General features: G+C 43.8%; 1 protein-coding gene across 1 annotated transcript in view; it reads left to right on the top strand.

Annotated features, from left to right (window-relative positions):
* Positions 1–18,432: 18,432 nt before the first annotated feature.
* The window catches only part of MAPKAPK2 (MAPK activated protein kinase 2), an 86,937-nt gene continuing 84,909 nt past the window's right edge, over positions 18,433–20,460 (top strand). Inside the window, exon 1 of the mRNA XM_083745606.1 lies at positions 18,433–19,107. Within this exon, the coding sequence (XP_083601732.1) occupies positions 18,832–19,107 (276 nt within the window). The 5' untranslated portion in view covers positions 18,433–18,831. The remainder of the gene's footprint in view (positions 19,108–20,460) is intronic.

Here is a 20,460-nt window from a genome sequence, read left to right as displayed (position 1 = left end):
TTCTGGGCCATTAGCCAATAATCTGCTTAACTATGGATGGCCATAACTATATATTCACAGCTAGCATCTGATACAGTAATATACTATCTGTGAAAATTCAAGCCACCATGTATGTAGCAACACAGATCTATCCTAAATATGTACTTGGGAATAAATCGCATGGAGCTTTTATTCAAATAAATGCACTTGGGACTGCAGTCCCAGTCTTTAAAGGTCTCTTCATATTTTTCACATTTTAATTTCATTTTTAGACTCCAGATCCTGTTGAAAGTGCATGAGTTGAGAGCTTATTCCCACAACCATCTTCAGACCTGTGTACTGATTGTTTCAGTCTATGTCTATGACATCCTTTCCCCTTTGATTCCCAACTGCTTTGACTGCACAGAAGTTGCACCTGCTGCTATTCACATGCGTCAGTCAATTCAGGTTTTGTCATACCAGGAACCCTGAAGAATATCATTCATGGTCAGTGGTATGTCAATAACTTGTATGTGCTGGTGGATGCATCATGTCACATGTCACTGCCTTGCCATAGGCTGGAAACTAATGTGGACAAGTTTTTCCTGTGAGGTTTCATGCATTCAAACTGATATACAGCTAGATTATTGGAACGGACAGAATGGAAGGGCTGAATACAACAACTGAGATGGAAGAAAGCTGTCATAAGAGGAATAGCTGCCTTCAAGCCCCTTGTCGACTTTATCACTTTTCTAGGATTTTCTACTCTTTGGCTCTTTTGTCAGGTTATGGGTACAGGCCAGTGGCACTACATATTGTGATTCTGATTTCATGATGCCACAGTGTAAGCATCACCATTATGTGTAGCATATTACCCAAAAGGTATTCAGCAATGAAGCAATGTTGCTCTCTGGGGGTTGAGGGGCTGAATTGCAGCTTCTTGAGAATCACTAGGGAAGAAAATGGAGCTGGCAACCTTGCTGTTATTTACACTGATCAATAAATCTATTGTCTTGTTTTCTCTGTGATTATTCTACATAATCAGTGGCTTATTCAGTTTATCAGCCAAGCTGGAAGATGCTGAGTCCCATGAGGAAAAAAAGGTGGGGTGTAAATAAATAACATCACCACCACCACCATCATAATGCTCAGTTTAAATAGTGCCAAGCAAGCAGAAGACTAGTTTGATTAACCAACCCAATTCCCCTGGTCTCTCTGAGCTCAGAGCTAGTGCTTGTGTGTGCTGCTGACAGGGATGTTTCCCATAGTATGAGGGGAGTAGCCATCTCCAACCCTCATGTGAGCTGGTTTTGTGGCCTGGAGTGAAGGCCAGCAAATTGTTCAAATATCCCCCAATTTTCTGCAAGGATGGGGTCTCTACCAAATCTCCTGCTCTGCCTCCTCCCACTGCATGAAGACACTCCATTTTATAAATAAATATAAATATATAAATCCTTCATTTCGTTAGCACCAGATCTTACATATGAAAGAGAGTATAGCTAAACTCACATGTTATGGAAAACTATGAGGCAGTGTGCAACTAAATAGTTGTGCTAGCACAAGGAGTTGTGCTGGTGCAATAGAATCTCCCCTTCCACTACCTCCAAATTTTCTACAGAGGGCTGGGGGAGTCCCCCATCAGATTTAGTGGCTGGGGTGGGGCTAGGAGACAGGAAGAATGTTCCGTGGCACAAGGAGAAATCCTTGTGCTAATGGAACTTCCACTTTAGTGCTACGTTGCATACAAAGCATGGCTTCACACTTTGACTACACTCCCACTCTCTTCTTCCATGCACTGTCCTCTGTGATGTCAAAATTTGGGGAGCAGTGGTTTGTTTAACAATTCGAGAACCAAACCAAGGTCAAACTGTAGTTCTGGCTTATTCCCAAACCATAGTTTAAACAAACCACAGTTTCCTGAGTTCAGATACTGTGAGAAACTTTGTTTAGTTTTATATCAAAAGTGGGGCAATACAGGAGAACAGAGGGATATGGGATATGCAAGCACAAAGTATTCTGAACCTAATTCTCAAAACGAGAAACCACGGTTTCCTGTTATGTCTGAACTGAGCTGTATTCCACTGCTCTTTTCCTCCCTGATGACATCTTGTACAAAAGCTTCTCAGAGTGTTTGATTTTCTCTGTGAACTATATGCTCACTGGCAGGCAGTTTTGTGGAAAGCCCCTGTGCTCAACAAAAGGAGAATTTAAGCAGCTTGAGTATAACTCTGAAGTCATCGTGGAAATATTGTGCTTGATGTTTTCCCCCTCCCTTCTCCCCATTTTTGAGCTTTTCCCCATGGATGCCTTGAACTGAGACAGTCTTTGATGAGATGACTCTGGTGTAATCGCTTGGGTCAGTGTATTCCATTCACATCCACACCGTCTCAGTCAGGAGGACTACTTTGCACATTACAGTGCACTTTTGCCATCACATCTGCACCGCGTAGGCACATGTGTCAGGGGCAAATTGCACAACGTTAAATAAAATTGGTTCTGCGCTTCAGTGGCATTGCTTTACAAAGTTTGAGTAAGCTAATACAACACTGTGTCAGGAGAGAACATGAAAGTGAATGTAAAGAGGGGCCAGTTAAAAACTTCCAAAAAGGTTGGTGTGCAAACAAATTGCTGCTGAGCACTGAAGAAAGGGGAAGCAAGTTGTGCTGCACTGCAAGTGGAGAAGATAAGGAAGGTGAGACATTTCTGTTGGTGCTATGACTTGGAACAAAACTGCATGTCAGAAATGGGGAACCATTTCCAGCCTGAGGGTCGCAGGAGGGTTGCCTGCTCATAGCTCCTCCTTTAACTCCATTTGTCCAAAGAGCTGAGCTGCAGGGGAGCCATGAAGAGGCAAGGCTGCACTCTGATCACCTCATCAGAAGTGGGGAGGAAGTGAGCGGAGCCGTGAGAGGAAGCAGCTCAAGTGGAAACTTGTAACAGGCACCAAAGCTTGTGGTTCTAACTGCTGCAGAGCAAGAAGGGACCATGGGCCATTGGAGGAGGACTTCAGGAGGGGCTGAGACTTAGATGCAGGGTCAACTGGAGAAATGGTGAGCCAGATGAAGGAGCCCTGTGGCTTACATCAGGCCCATGGACCAGAGGTTACTCGCCCCTGCTTTATATGGTGGAAAACAATGCAAAAATGCACTTTAACATTTATTTATTTTTAAAAGCCTTCCAAAATAATTGGAGGGGGTGGGGATCAAGACTATGACACATGGAGAAAGTGGTTTTACTCTACACATATGATGGTCACAGTCAAAAGTTTCTGTCCCACTCAAATGATGTGAATTCATCCTTTCAGGGTAAATACAGTATCTGCTTGCAGGAAAGCACTTTCTGTGGGATTGTGACACCGGAGGAAATGGTTCACCATTTTGTGTGCTGTGGTCCTGATCCTGATTGGGGTCCAAAATAGCACAGCTGCTATTTTGAAAGTTTTTATTTAAAAACGACACATTAAACGAGCTTATGTGTTTGATGTCAAGTCTACCTAGGTCCAGCTGAAGCCAGGGAGAGGATTAATACATTTCACTTTGATAACAATGTGGGTATCAACTTTTGATTGATAGATCTGAAACGTGTTGGGCTCCTAGAAGAAATCTTATGTATGAAAGGCATAAATTATTCACCAGAGTGAAGAGCACTGACCCACCTGTAACTGATTTGAAGCTGTTTAAAAGATTGCATGTGTGGGCAGTATAAAGTCAGCCAGACTGAGATCCAGGTTAACCTGCATGCAGTGAATATATGTAGGGCACAGGAAGTAGCTACAAAGCAATCGAAAGGGCTTAGAATAGCAGGGACAAAACAAAACTTGATGCAAAGAACTCTTACGACAGGCAGCCTCGGCCAAAAGCAACCCCCCAGCACTGGCAAATACTCTAAACAGAAGTGGCAAAAACTTACAGCAGGTGAGGCAAAACCATTGCATAAATTCCTGCCCAGAATATGAGAAAGGAGGGAAATAGTATTTATTTATTTATTACAGTTATCTTTCACTTTCCTCCATTGGAAAGGAGGCAGAAAAATATGGCAAATGTTGCTAAAATGTATAAAACTATAATGTTTAAAGTTAGGGAGGGTCAAATCTCAAGGCAAATATATAAACTGGCAGATACAGGTGAATACTCGCATGTTTTCTTCATCAGTCAACTGAATTCTTTAGTTGTGGAAGACAAATTGTATGTGGATCTTCTCATAACTGATCACAAACCGATTTATTTTAAATTGTACACAGGGGCATGCCTGGTTAATGCAATAACATTTTTTTAAAAATCTCACCAGTTCTTGCAAATCAGATTAGTAGCATATCTAAGGGAAAGACTGCAAATAACTGATAAATGTAATCTGTGGGTGTTTCCCAATGGGTATTTACTGTGGGATCAGTGCTTCTCATGCATGATTTTTTTTCATTTTGTTTGGCAATATGTATAAGACATTGTTGGTATCAAAATGCCAGCCCGTATTCCCTTGCCCTCCCCCAGAAATCAGGATTTAGCCTATCCATGGAAAACCCATTAAGGAAAAAACAACAACGAAGAAACCTACTGCCAGCAACCTGTTTGGAAATTAAATACCGATCTGGAAGCATCCCAGTTTACTAATATCAAGACCAGGCAGTTCAGCAGCAATTTTAGGTAGCAGATTTTGGTGTGCAAGCTATCTCAGGTACAGTGGCCATAAATGATTTAAATTTGAGCCTATTTAGTAAAAGGAGATGCAGATGTTTTCTATTTGAACACGGATCTGTTGACAGCGCTTCAGAAACATAGGCAACAGTTGACCTTTTCAGCAACAACACAGTAGCATCTAATCTTGCACAGTTGACATCTATTAACACAGTTAGCTAGAGAAAGAAACACGGGCGATGATGTTGAGATGCATAAGGTCTGACTCATACATCCGTGGAAAAAACCCATAACTGTAGAAGCACAACAGAAATCATTGGAGGAAATTTTCAGAAAATGCTTGCATAACTTGTCCAAGAATCTTAAGAGGACCACTAGTCCTAACACCACTAATCCTAAAGCCAGGCTAAGGGTTTTCAGTGCTGATGCTCTATATAGTGCACATATAGAACACTTTAGTTCAAAGGGAATAATGTGGCTGTCTATAAAAGGAACAGAAGAGATCTGCGGAGCATTCAAAGCCTTGAGCCAGTGATGACTGAAACAACGGAAAAAATGTAGACATGTCTGTCAAAAGATACAAGCAAGCTAGACTAATCTCAAGAGAGAAGAGAAGGAACTGCTGCAGGTCATGGTGACAGTGAGACTCACTTCCGAGCAGCTCTTGGGCCCTGAGAGGCCTAGCGCTACATCAAGGATCAGAAGAAGGAAAGCTATTATTAGAAACAGAGACAAATATTTCATTTTTAAAAGGAGGCTAAATAGGAACACTTGGGTTCCTACTGTCTTTATTTAGCCTCCTTTTAAAAATCTCTAGGGCGTGCTGGACGAAGGAAAACAGTTCTGGGAAACCCCAGCAGAACACGGAAACCTAAGTCAGTTGTAGATCAGTTACAATTAAAGCTGTACAGAGTTAAATAAAAGTTTGTTTTCTAGTATCAGTCTCCTGTGGCACCAAATTACAAACTTTGCCACAGCAAATGTTACAAATGGAATGGACTGCAGCTCCCTTCTGCATGGGTGTGCTGTCATTTCATGGGAGTGGGGGTGGGGAGAAAGAGTGTGTGTGAAGTGACCCTCAGGAACATATATCCTGGCTCTTCATAACATTCTGTGTTTTGCAAAATAATAATAATAATAAACAATCCAGATCTAATCATAATCTTTTCCGTTTTTGATTACTGGCTGGTACTTTTTCGTACTGTTTGGCGCCACCTAGTGGTGTAACACACTCAACAAACAGATGAGATTTGGCCATGTTCACCAGTTGCCTAATTCGTAATACATATCATAACCAAACACATAAATTGGTGTAATGCAGGAGTTGTGTGATCCGATCTCTTAATGCCTCCCCCCATTTTAAAGCAGCCCAAGGAGGTAAGTGTTCCAATTCTGACTGGAGCCGGTGGGCTAGAGGATGGCGGGGGTCTTTTAATCCTTTTTCCACCACCCTCATTTTTTGCTATCTAATACCCCCTCTTTTGAAGCTGATATTAAACAATAGTAGAAAAAAGACAGGTGCTTGTGTCATGCCTGCCTTTTTCTCTCTATGGGTCCAAGAACAGCTTCAGGAATGTAATTTAGATTGGGGAAAAGGATTAGCGCTGCTTTGAGCAAGATTGGACAGACAGGCAGCTGCTTCAAAGTGGAAAACCTGACAAGAAATCAGATCAGATTGTGGATCTCCCACATCCTATCTGCCCCCTTCCCGCATCTGCCCTCAGGGGTTGTCCACCAGATTATCTCTCCAAGATGACCATGTATCCCCCCTCTTCCATGTTCTTTCTTTAAACTCCCTGCCCCCAACACAGGCTGTGCACACATTACTGGCTTAAAATGATATTAGGATGCTCTGTTTCTCAATCCAGTTCAAATCTGATTTGGGGAAATGACAGGATGGATCAGGACTGTAGTTAACATCATGTGTATACCCCAAACTGATGGTGGGAGAACACGGGATATGGTGTGAATGGGAGTGGTATATGGTCTCTGTTAGTCCTGTGCAGGGTTCATTAGCTATGTGCTCCACCTGGTTTTATGGAGCATTTTTGAGAGTCATGTCTTTGTGAGCACACTGTGCCCTTGTGGGCTGGACTTTCAGGCATCTAATGTGTCATTTCCACCACTAATAGCTGTGGAACATCAGTGTTGTCCTGTTTTATCGCCTGAGTCAACAGTCCTTGGCCTTTCACAGCACAGACATTCTCTTCCTTTCGATCATGTGTAATCTCTCAAGCAGACCAATATTTGGCCTTTGGGGGGGGGAGTCTTCTGCATTAGGTTGTTGAGAGACCTCTGCTCCAGAGGGGAAATGGTTTGGGTTTTTTTACTAGATTTGGTTGCTCATAGACCCTTCATAGATACCTGGACTGGCAAAGGGCTTTGGTAAAGGAGGGACCCTGCTGCCTCTCCCCTAAACACCATAGATGAGATTACTCTTAAATTAGCTATCACCTAGCAGCAGACACTGCTGCAGAGTAGAAGGAGATAAGAGAAGCAGGGCTATCCCATCATTTTTTTGCTGAGAGACCAGCTGCCTTTGGCTCTCCCAAACTGTCACTGAACATTAGCCATTCTGTCAAGCTACCTTAACGATTTTCATTTCAGCTCAGTGCTATAAAAACTGTAACTTTGCTGTTTGTTTGTTTGTCTTGTAACACAAGAAAATCTGTAATAAAAAAAACTAATTAAGGAAGCGATCTGTAACTTTTAAGAACTGGTGCTTATCTTCCTCGTCCCTTACCATCCTTTTTTCATGTGTGCTGTAGGGTTTTTCCCCCCTTTCATTTTCCAGTTGAGTGTGGTGGTGGTGGTGGTAAATGTAATGTTTCCATGGAAGCTTATTTGTATTCTTTTAAAATCTATTCTTGATTATTGTATAATTGTAAATTGCCTTTAAATTTATATACAAGGCAAGTCATGAATTATTGTTAGTAGTAGTAGCAGCAGGAATAGTAAACCTGAGGATATGGACTGCCCTGGCTGTAGTTTTGTATAAGCAAGGCTCTGAGAGCCTTTTCAGCTAAAGAGTGGGATAAAAAACCCTTTAAATAGGTAGATAATAAATGCTCCACCCATTAGTGTTTAAGAAGAAAGAATTGCATGGATCATATACTCATAGGATCACATAATCACAGCTTTGTGCAAACCCAAATCTTATCACAAAACCCTGATTCCTAGCCAAATCTTTTTAAAAAAATAAAATATTCCCATCATCAGATAGTATTGTGAATCTCCTCAGAAACACTTTATCAAATGTTCACACAAGTAATCCATGTTGAGTTGCCTGCTCCTTGTTCTCCTGCTGCAGTTGGCATTCTTGTGTTATCTTGGTTTTTCTAACTTAGTCCATACTAGCAAGGCTGGTCCAACTGCATAACCTCTCAGATTCTGTGATGCAGCTATTAAGGGCACCAGATTGGACAGCCTTGCATGGAAAGGGACCCTTCTTCATAGAGCCTTCTCTACTCACACTATAACATGAGATCTTTGGAACCCTAAATCAGAAATGAGTTTTTGACTTCATAAGCAGAGAACCGGATGCTCCTACCCATGCCTGCTGTTCTGCCCTGTGGAGCTTGATTTTGCCTGAATGTTTTGAAGGGAGGAAGAAGGAATCATATTCTGCATAGCTATCATTGCTCCAAATCCCATAAAGCAATTCCATAAAGTGTGATAGCTTCATTAAAGATTCTACCAGCAGTACCAGTGTCAGGGGAGGCTTTGGGGGCCAACGTCCAGGGCCCCACTCAGCAGGATGGGGGCAGGAAGACCCCAAACACAGCCAGTCTCGCCCACCACATATTGAAGCAAGCAGAATAATAGACATTACCATCTAAAGAGATGGATGTGTCTGCGTGCATGCAAACGAGACCATTAATTTCAGAGACTAAAATTACCTAACTGCGCCACCAAGAGATTCTTTGATCTTTTATCGTTGCTTTGTGCTGGTCTTTTAAAAAGCAACCACGTACAGACTTAACACATGTACAGTTTCAAACCCCATGGTGATCAGGGCAAAAGGATAATAAAAAAGACCTCATTTGTAACAAGGATTTCCTGAGATGCTGCACGCCTTGTAATTAATGAGGTTTCTTGGTAGGAGAAATATTAACACAAACACTTAAGAGCTAACATAGCTGGAAATGGGTAATAGGCTCCTGCTGTTCTGCAGATTCCAAGGCCTTCCAGGCAGAAGACACTGATTCCCTGGGAAGATTTTTATAATTTATATGAAATGCTGCCTGGCAACTGATAGATTTAATCGCTTTGTGATCCGATGGATGCTACTGGCGCCAAGAGATAGCTTCTGAGCCTGTCATTCATGACATCTGGGTGGTGAATGGCATATAGGCACATAAGTGATTGCATTGGCTAGTCATGAGCCAGTATATACACCAAAATGCAGGCTTATTAAAAATGCCATGCAGGAACAAGATGGCTTCCTTCCCCCTCTACCATCAACAATCCTTTCCTTATGCTTTTTAAGACTTTAACACTGCCGGCAGGGACCCACTCTTTATCTTTTTGTACAGCACATGGTGAATATTGTTATGAGTTTGTGATGGGGGTCAGACTCCCCTAAATCTCCAGAGTCAGTAAAGGGTTAGTATTTAAGAAACCCCCTAAATTCCTGGATCTAGGAAGGATTGGAAATAACACAGGCCAGCTTCCTCATGAGGTAATCACTTGACAATGGCCGAGTCACTGACCTAACAAAAGGTAGCACCACCAGGAGATTCAGTGCCTGCCAGTCCAATGGGTGAAGCCCCTCCCTGGGCCCTGGTTTTAAACGGTAAGACAAGAGGCCAGTCTTAGGGGTTTTTTTTTAGGATTGCAGTTGGCAGTGATATGCTAGCAAAACTGTGACAGGCTGTAAAAGGAGAGAGATAACATGGCTGATTTCTGTTTGGGATCCAAGGCTGCTGTCCTATGCGAGAAGCAAAAGACCGTGCTGAGAACCTCTCCATTGTAGGCTCATGTTGCATATATGTGTAAAAAACCCAACATATCATAAAGACACCACAATCTCCGCTATGCCTCATTTCCAAAAGGAAACACAAGCCCTGGGTAAGCACCTGAACTCCTGGGATCTTGCACTTCTTGGAGACTGCAGTAGTGTGTAACAATGTTTTATAAAGAATAATGATGGTAGTGGTGGTGATGGTATATTGATCTAGTTTTGGATAAAACAAACTTAACATTTTAATATTGTAAAAACCAAGGTTGAGAGGGAAGGTAAAGATACTTGAATTAAAAGGCCAGGAACAAGAGGCACAAGAAATTCTACAGTGATCCAATGAATAAAAAGTCTGTTTATGCTGCCTAAACGTTGCACAATTTCTACACTTTTTCTGCAGGAGAACCACATATGTTTCATCTAGGTAGTACAGTCATACCTCAGGCTACAGATACTTCAGGCTGCATTTTTTTGGGTTATGGACCGCCGAAACCTGGAAGTACCGGAATGGGTTACTTCCAGGTTTCGGCAATCACGCATGCGCAGAAGCACCGAATCGCAACCCATAAGTGCGCAGACGCACCACTGTGGGTTGTGGATGCTACAGGTTGCGAACGTGCATCCTGCATGGATCACGTTCGCAACCTGAGCATCCACTGTACTTGCATAGCATTTTACTATCATTTGGCTTGATCACATTTTACTATTGTTCATGCAATGTCTCATTGCTAAGAAAACACAGTTCATGCATTCTGGCGGTCATAGAAATGGGAAGGGCAGCAGGTGGCTCTCTGCCTGTTTTCTCCGAAAGCTACTATAAGAACACCTCACTAATTTTGGGAGTGTGCCACTATATAACTATTCACCTGCCCACCAGAAAGGCCCTAAAATCCTCTAATAAACCGAAACACCCAATTAACTTCTTTGTATTTTTATCTGACTTAGCTCTTTAAATTATCTTCCACACTGTTTATTTTGTTTATTACACTGTTCAATTGCAACCTGGAACTACAGCCCATTGAATTTAATGGGCCCTACTTCAGAGTATGTGCATATAGGATTCCGCTAGGTTCTCCCCCCACTACTGTGAAGTGCCTTGCATGGAAAGACCAGGATATGTAAATTATAGTGATAATGTCTTCTGCTTGCACAACAGGCTTTCCCCCATGTCCCTGAAATTGGCTCAAGGGGGAGGGGGTCACCAGAATTCCCAGAACAGCTTGTGGGGAGAGGGGAGGGGCCTTGTTTCATCTGCAATAACTCAACGTATGAGGTATGAATGGACTTGGACCCTGCAGTCACCATCTGAGGCCCTTCTTCACGTGCCCTCTCCACGAGAGGTCCAGAGGGTGGCAGCATGAGATTATTTTATTATTATGTTCTGTATTAATATACTTTGTATGATGTTTTTATTATTATGCTGTATGTTCTTAATGTTGTACACCACCCTGGGATCTTTGGATAAAGGGTGGTATGTAAACTGGAAGAAGAGGAGGAGGAGGAGGAGGAGGAGGAGGAGGAGAAACCATGCAGACACTCTGTGAGTTCTCAATCCCCCCCAGAGGTTCCCCCTTTTTTGAGAGGTGAGTAGTCATATGTATATACAGATATATGCAGGTACCTGCTGTATTACACACTATATTTATCTACAGTGTAGAACACATGAATGGGCCTGCTATCCTCAGAGGCAGATTTAGGGGAGCACAACCGGTTCGTTCTTACTGGGCACGGAGCCTCAGGTCGGGGGCACAACTATGATGTAGTAGAATGGAAGATGAAAGGTGGAGGGCACCAAATTTTGGCATTACACAAGGCACCATTGGAATTTGGGGCCCCAAGGTTCACCACTGCCTCAAACAACATGTGCAGAATTATTAAAACTAGTCATTGTATGAATGCGCAAATACCGTACGCCTTAAGAATCCTGGGGAGCAGCTTTCCCATTCATTGTTTAAAACAAAAACAAAAAACCCTTCCCCTTCTACCATGCCTGGAATAACAGGTTTCCAATTGGTTATGTAGTTTTATTTGAATTATTATGTTAACTTGACTATGGATCTGTTGTTCCCTTTTGCCTAACCAATGCTTTGTGGAGGCCTGATGACTAACGTTCGAATGAACAAATCTGAATCTAATCTGAATTGGGCCCTAACAGATGCCAGGTTTCAGAGTGATAAATTGGCTCTGAGTGATTGTCCCTTATCTTTGAAGTCCAGTTCTGGGGATCATTGGTTTCTTTATTGGATTCAGAGCTGCACACGGAAGAGCGAGTTAATTTGCCGCTGCTGGGATGTGCTTTGTTCTTTGCAGAACTCATTCTCACCTCTTGGCCTTTCTTTGACACTCATCCTCCCTGCTCTGTTATTCATGTCCCTTCTCTTCATGGGAATTGATTATAGATAAACACTCGTCAGGAAAGAGGACGCTTTGGCCAACGTAATGATTAACTCACTTATGTTTTTATTTGTGGAATTAGAGATGTCTGATACAAAGTGACTAAAATGGAGTGAGGTTTCTTAAATGAAATCACCCTTGGGAGGAGATTTCTTCTTTGCATAGAGGTTTTGCTTGTATGTTTTGTTTTGGACAGCACAATAGCAAAGCCTATGCCACTGTTAGCCTGAATAATAATAATAATAATAATAATAATTTATTATTTATATGCGGCCCATCCAACTGGGTGGCCACTCTGGGAGGCTTGCAGCAATAAATATCTCTTCCCTACCTACAACTAAGAATCGCTGCCACAGTGTTTTGGAATGGAAGCAGACTTGGACCATGGCATGGGTGGTGGCAAATTAAAATTGCCTCCTGAAGAGACTATTTGACCTGGAAGGGAAGATGCTATTTTTACCTGTTGTGGCTTTCCTGATACTGGTGTGACTTGGTGTGTGTGCGTGACTGATTTTAATTTTAAAAATTGTGCATGTTATCACATTTCTCAAAGCAACCCAAATGGTTCCTCTATATTCCATTTCCAGTTGAGAATATAAAGTTCTCAACTAAATTGCCAATAATCTATGCATACGTAACAAGGGTTAAACCTCCATACCACACTCTTGCTTTGGATCAGTGGCTCTCACGGCTGATATATTTCCATTGTTAAATATATATGAAGGTGATCACGTATTTAAATGTACACATAGTGAAAGGCTGAATCTGTGCTCAGAGAATAAAAGTCAAGCCACGTTCTCATGACCTTTGCGTGGATCCAGTGAGGAGGCCCATTTGAAGGGGAAAACACTGCCCAAACCTATACAGACCCCTCCCTAACCTCATCTCTTTCAGCTTCAGGGATAGCTGCAGGTTGAAGACAAGGATGCTGCTGAATCAGACTGTCTATTGCAGCATTTTTGCCACTATAGTCTGCTAGAAACCTCTAGGATGCTTGCAAGGTGGGTATGAAGCATTATTCTGCCTGTGGCAAGGCAGTAAAAGATGCTACTCGCGCCCCTCCCCCCACTTCTAGTTAAGGTGCGCAATACTCAAGGTTAGTCAAATTATTTTGGCACCTGAAGCAAATAATTCCACCTCTCCCCCATCCATGGCAATAATAATGCAGTCATAATAAATTAAATAATAGTTTGATGCCTGTTCACAACATCCACAACCAGCTGCCTGGCTCTGTCTAACAGTAGGGCTGGTTCTATATGAAGCTGAAAGTCCATTTATGTCCAGGAGCTGGTATTCAAAGTTATATGGTCCCTAGATTCCATTCAGCTATCGTGGTGGACAGCCTTTGATAGGCCTATCCTCTCTGGATTTTTCTAATTCTAAGCTAGGTTTTTGGGTCTCTGGGCATGAGAGGAAAAGCACCACCATTGGCCCACCCTATCCCTACAGTTGCTTCAAAGAAAGGGAACCAGAACTACTCATCTCCACAGCTGATCTGCATTATAAAAATCCCTCCACTGCTGAATGTGATTTTGAAGCCTTGATTTCACCAGTCATATCTTTGCAGCACAGAAAGTGAAATAAAAGATCTTGCAGGAGCTGCTGTGCTGAGAGTTTGTTTCTGCAAAAATCGGAAATGGGATTTCTGTGCTAATCACAAGGGAAAAGGAATGTGAAGAGAGGTGGAAGAAACTACAGCTTGCGAAACATTTCAAGGTTGTACTTTATATAATGTCAATGCCTCTTAGCCAATAGCAGTATTGAATGTATGTTCTCCTCCATACTCTGCATTAGTTGGACAAATGAATGAAACCATTATCATGCTGGTTTTCAACAGTGCAAATACATTTCCTATCTGCCTTTTGGGGTCTTTCTTGACAGCATGCCAAAAACCAGAGTTACATAAGATGGCTTCATTAAAAAAAGAGAGAGGTGTATTTAAATTCAAATAAAAATATTACAGAACATAGTGTGTGAAAATATGTAACTTGGCACCTAATTGTTATTTATTTTAAAAGGAAGTTGCTAAAAACTAAAAGCATGGTCCAGATACAAATATATCCCTCCTCATGTGGTGGAATGAAGAGTCCATAGATGAGAGGACTATCAATGGCTACTAGCCATGAGGGATTTGCTCTACCTCCACGGTTGGAAGCTAGATGGGCCATGGACCCGATCATGCCTGAGAATGGGAAGCTAGGGTCAAAGGGGGTGGGCTTGAGAAACCTTGAAAGGAAAAGGGTTTCTAGTACAGGAAATTCCATTTTCATATTTATTTCTGCTCCATCCCACTGTTCCTCATCCCAAAATACACACTCACACAGCTCCTCACTGCTATTGATCTATGTGCCCGACTTCCAGTAAGAAGGAGAAGGAAGAAATTTCCTGTGCTGGCCAGTCCTTCCACCCTAGCATTCTCCTTCCATCCTCAATCACATTCCTGACACCTTGTACTCTACATTCTTCCAGGCTTCCACAGTTGTTGTTTTCAAAATGATGACATATGGGAAAGCCCTCAAAGCTTTCCTAACCTATCACAGTTTGGGAATTACTGCTATAAAGACTTCTGCCAAGCCTGGGTTTTGGAAAGCAACACTAACATGATAAACCAGCCTCTTGTGTTGAAAATTCCCTTAGTTTCAGAAGATTCTCATAGTTTGGTAAAATGCAGCAGGTTCTAAAAGCAGATTTTTCCAACTGCACACATTCCCCATCAGATTTAAAAAAATAAATAAAAGCTGAACGAGCACAAAGTGTGATTTGATCCTTGCTTATACCCTGTATCAGTGGTGGTGTTTCTCCATAGGAGTCAGTAATTCTTATCTACTATACAGTGGGAATCCATGTATGAACCTGCCTTAGTTCAGTAACGAACGCATGCAAAACCAGGAGTTATTTAAGGGTGTTTACAAGGATGCAATGACCTGCTGAAAGAGGAAGGCGAAAAAGAGGAGGCTCTGATGAGAAAGAGGAATATGGTTTGGGAAGTTTAAGTATGGGGAAATGACCGTGTACATGCTGTCACTTAACTGCTTAATACTGTATGCTTAATAAATACTAGCATCTCTAATACCTCCCCCCCAAATATTTCCAACAGCTTCTTATTAGCTTTCCAACTACCCCACTTTTTGTGCCCAACTGCACACTAACAAAAGCCTTAACAACATGAGCTTTGCTAGATCAGACCTTCGGCCCATCTCATCCAGAAACAGTGGCCAACTAGATGCCCATGAGAAGCCCACAAGCAGAACAGGAGGATGATAGTTCTCCCCTGCTTTCCTATGCTGCCTCTGATTCTGGAGAGAGTAGCCATTATGACTAGTAGCCACCCTGTATGAATCTGTCTAATCCCATCTTTTTAGTGATTGCAAAAAGCCAAAGATCCACTGTTGATGTGTAGGATGCATACTATATTCTGTACAACAGTGATTTCCATGTAGAAATTTTGCCTTCAAAATCTTTGAAATGCCCCTTAGTATCACAGATTCATAGGATTATAGAGTTGGAAGGTACCCCAAGGATCATATTATTATTGGCCTCATTGGCTTGTCAAAAAATAAATAAAAGCTTCAAAATATTACTAGGCCATCTCTCCAGCAGATACTCTTTCAAGTTTGAACTTGGTCACATCAACTTGAATTGTGCAGCCACACAGCTCAGTGTAGGGCCAGCCCAGTTTGATCTAGTCCATGTTTATGGTGCTTAAACTTTAGGTCTTTTTGGACACAGAATCCTGAAGGAACCAACACTAAATTTCTGTAGGCACCATGTAGACTCTTACATAGTGATGAGGCCAGATGTCCACGTGATATAGCTTAGGAGGTCACATTTTGCCCACTCGGCTCTCAATATACATACTAGCCATACTCCAAAGGGCATTTGGAGACCTGCAGATGTAGGGTGCTATTATTATTATTATTATTATTATTATTATTATTATTATTATTATTATTATTATTATTATTTTCCTGCTTCTAGCTCCCCATGCAAAATAAGAGAGCATCTTCCACCCTGGTGGTGTGCTCTTTTGCATGCCTGTCGGCAGCCATGTAAGCTGAAAAGTATCATTCATGATGGCCAGGGTCATCCCAACCTCCCTATAAAGAACACAAGAAATGTGTGCTGTTTTATTTCACCCTTCATTCTAACTTACGTCAGAAACGAAATTGGCCTTTTAGAAATGCCAAAGGCTGGCCTGACATAGCCTTTAATATTTGCCTTCTGTTTGCTTTGTAGGAACAGAAGGGAAGCATCTACTCATTGTTGGCATTTTCTGCACCAAATATCTGCGTTTTCTTAATCAACGCACTTCAAGTTTGGAACATTTCCATAATTTGTATTGACTCAGCTGTCTCTGTCCATTCTGCTTCTTTTATGCTTGCAAACTGAGCACATTCACGTACCCTGGGTGAACAGAAGCCAAATCCCAAAGGGATCTTTTTAAAGCCTTGACATATAGACCAACGTTATAAAGTATTGCACAACCCACAGCTGCTTATAGAATTGTGTGACTATATTATGGTACAGTAGCAAGCTATGGCACAGTTGCATTGCTATCCTGTGCAATGGTGATTACATGACTGTTTTACAGAAAAAGGATTTATGTTGCTAGTGGATGCAGTAAGTATCAGCAAATGTTAAAGGCACTGAAAAGATATTCTAATTGGCTTGTTTCAACTCAGGGATTTTACACAACTGTATACTGAATAATTTGTTCTTTCCTGACTTTTCCACAAACATTCATGTCAGTTCTCAAGGGGATGATTTTCCTTATTTCAAAAACCTTTAAAGAATCTCTACATCTCTCAACTATTGTTTCTGGCCCAGGAGATCTCAGTCATAAAACCACTTTCCACACTTCCTTTCTGATCTGTTACTCCTGGTAGCCTATCTGTTAGGGAAGGGCCATAGCTCAGTGGTAGAGGATCAGCATTACATGCAGGAGGTCCTAGGTTTATTCCCTGGAATCTCTGCATACAGCTGGGAGAGACCCCTGCCTGAGACCCTCTGCCAGTCAGAAATGGATGGATCAGTGCTCTGACTCAGTATAAGTCAGTTTCTCAAGTTCCTATGCTCCTGTCTGCACTGGGGCAAATGTGTATCTGATGCTTCAATACCTTTCCTGTGTAATATTGTAATTCTCATAGGACACAGGACTTTTTATCCTTAGTCACCATGGTTTACATTTTTAATGTGTTGTTGTAAGCCACCCAGAGAACACTGTTGTGGCAAGTCATACATTATATTATAAATAAATAAAGTCTCTGTAAGTACCTTTAAAAAATTTATTTAGCCCAAAGCTATAAGTCTTCCGAGATGTCACAGCTTCTTCACACACTGTACGTTCATTTTCATTAATAAGAAAGGGTAAGTAAGTCTCACCGTGCCTTTGCTATGACACCAGAGAGTTGAGCCATCAAACATGTGCTTGGAATTGATGTTGTTTGATGGCCAGGGAGAGATCAGCTGCAATAACTACATACTTGAATTTGTACTCTTTCTGGGGGAGTCTACTAAAAAATCTGTTCGTAAATTCTTGGGTCTCCCAAGCTTTTTAACCATGTAGGAGTACTATACAAATACCTATGATGCTCAGTTTGTGGAGATTCAACGGAGCTTTCAGCAGCCACAGAACGGATATAGAGTGATACCTCGGGTTAAGTACTTAATTCGTTCCAGAGGTCCGCACTTAACCTGAAACTGTTCTTAACCTGAAGCACCACTTTAGCTAATGGGGCCTCCTGCTGCCGTCGCACCGCCAGAGCACGATTTCTGTTCTCATCCTGAAGCAAAGTTCTTAACCTGAAGCACTATTTCTGGGTTAGCGGAGTCTTTAACCTGAAGCATATGTAACCTGAAGCATATGTAACCTGAGGTACCACTGTATTGAAGAGCATGATATGTACCTTTTAAAGTGGCAATGTGCATACTTTCTAATGCCTTTGCATTTAGTAGAGTGGAGGTGCATAAGGGTTTTGCTTTTTTTAACTGAACTGAAACTGACACCAGCAGTTCTTGAAACATTTCCTGAAAATAAAGGAATTATTTACTGAAACTATATAAATGCCAGGTGTTGCTTACTGTTGGGTGCCTTCAATACAGGAGATTGACTGCTTCTGGCCGGCATGAATCCACACAGCTTGGTCACCATCATGCGAGACCCTCATTTAACTGGGGACCCGCCAAGTGTTTAAAACGCTGGTAAGCAAACTTCCCGGCCACACAGAGCTCTTCTTCAGGCCTGGTGTCCACAGGAAAGGAACAGCTGCTCCGCCAGGCTCACTTTCCACCCAGCAAAGCCTGCAAACCAGGAACGACTCTGAGGGAGGGAAAGAGGAGTCGCCTTCCAGCAGTTCATCCCAAAGTGTGGCAACTTTCCCTCAGCCTTCAGGCGCCTCGCCTCTCCTTCACTCCCTTACACACAAACTCCAGGCCCCGCCTCCCTGGACAGGCCCCGCCTCCGGCTCCTCCCACCCATCGTGGCGCAGCCAGTCAACGCGAGGCTGTGACATCAGCGCAGGGAAGCCGACCGGGGAAAGGAGCGAGGTGGATACATTGTAGCGATTCCTTTTCCTGTCTCGGCGCTCGAGAGACGTTCCGCGAGCAGCCGGGCGCTGGGGCCAAGCTGGGGCGGGAGGGGAGCCGCGAGAGAAGGGCGGGCGGCCGCTTCTTCCGGCCGGGAGCTCCGGCGGGCGCGGGTCGCAACAAAGGAGGGATCGCGCCTTTCGCCAGCGCCCAGGAGGATCGGGAAGACCCCTGAATTTCCGACCCGGCTGCCGCGCGCAAAACTTCATACTGTTGGGGGAGAAGAAGGAGGAGAAGGAGGGGCGAGGCGAGGCGGCCCGGGAGGAAAGCGCTGCTGGTGGCCTCGGCTCCCCCCACGGCACGATGCTGTCCAACACCCAGAACCAGAACCCCCAAATACTTTTCCCCAACCCGCCGCCGCCCCCGCCGCCGATCCAGCCGCCCCAACAGCAGCAGCAGCAGCAGCAACTGGCCCAGCAACAACAATTCCCCCAGTTCCACATCAAGTCCGCCCTCCCGATCAAGAAAAACGCCATCACGGATGATTACAAGGTCACCACGCAAGTCCTAGGGCTGGGGATTAATGGGAAAGTTTTGGAAATCTTCAACAAGAAAACTGGAGACAAATTCGCTCTGAAGGTAAGGGGGGTTGCCGGCGGTGGGAGTGGAGCGAATCGGGTCGAGGTCCCGGGAGGCCGATTCTGATCCTTTTCTTGATTTAAAAGTTTTCCCTGCCCTGTGTTAGAAGTTTTAAATTCCTGTGGGGCTGTCATCCCCGTGAAAGCAACCGCCGAAATGAATAGTGGACTTGTTTCCGAGTAAACACTGTTAGGATCGGGCTCTTGTAGACCCTGCCAATGGCAGAAGATCGATCCGTAGCGGCGTAGAACAATAAAACTTGCTCCATTTTGATGCGTGACGTGTGTTTATCGGGGGCGGCTGATCGGGGGTGGGGGTGGGGGTGGCGGGTATTGTGTCTAGTTTAAACCCGCAGGCTGGCGAAGTTGCAATGGAGGCGCCGCGCTTTACGGCCTAGGCAGGAGTTCCGCACTTACTCACCAGTGGAAAGTTCTGCCCCCCCCCCTTTTTTAAGGGATGGGGGGCAGCTGCTGATGTAATCACGTGGCGGGGTTTGTTTGGTTTACTCTTACTTCTTACTCCTCCTCACCAACGCCGCCTTTTTCAATCGGATCCCGCGTTTGAATGAACTGCGAGGAGTTGCCGGGGGTGGGGGATCCCCAGCGGCTCGAGAGCGCGGGGTGGCTGTAATCCTAGCCCCACTTACATGGGTGTAAACCCCACTGAAATCATGGGGGGTGGGCGCTTGCTTCTGAGTAGGCACGGGAAAGCTCACGCTGTCCAGCCTTGGAGCCAACTCCTAGGGTCCGAGGGGTCTTCGACCCCTCCCAATAAAATATTTGAAGGGACTTCCCCCCCCAGTTGATGGGTATTGCCATTCAAATACTGTGCGTGCACCGTGCCATGTGATCGATTATTCGGGGCGGGGCTTCCCTGGGACCCCGGTTATTATATTCAAGTTGGCAACCCTGTGCCCAGTGTTGTCAATATAGGCTTGGCACTTGACCCTTCTCTCTCTCTGCCCCCCACCCACCCTCTGCAGGGGGTTGCAATGTGTTTTGTCGTGTCCTAGGACTGGGAGAAGGGCTTAGCTCGTGTCTCCGGGGCTGGGGGGGGGGGGGCGACAAACAAGAGAATCGAAAGCCAGGCGTGGACAGCTGCTGCATCTCACGTGGGGCCGCCGCAGACCGCAGCGCCCGGTGTAGAAGTGTAAACGAGGCCGGGGGGGACGACGACTCCGTAACGACTCGGAGGTGGACGCGCCACCCACACTCACGAGCCATTGATTTTGAGTCCGGGGGGGGGGTTCCTTCTCTCCTACCCCCTCCCCCGCTTTTATTTAAAGTCCCGCTTCTGTAAAAAAAACTCCCCAAGTGGTTCAGGAGGAGGCAGTTCCTGGTCTTTAGGGAAACG

The sequence above is a fragment of the Podarcis gaigeae genome (genome assembly GCF_964106915.1).
Source record: "Podarcis gaigeae genome assembly, chromosome: 6".
Classification (NCBI taxonomy): Eukaryota; Metazoa; Chordata; class Lepidosauria; order Squamata; family Lacertidae; genus Podarcis; species Podarcis gaigeae.
The sequence above is the reverse complement of the archived record's forward strand: the minus strand, read 5'-3'. Positions and strand labels throughout refer to the sequence as shown.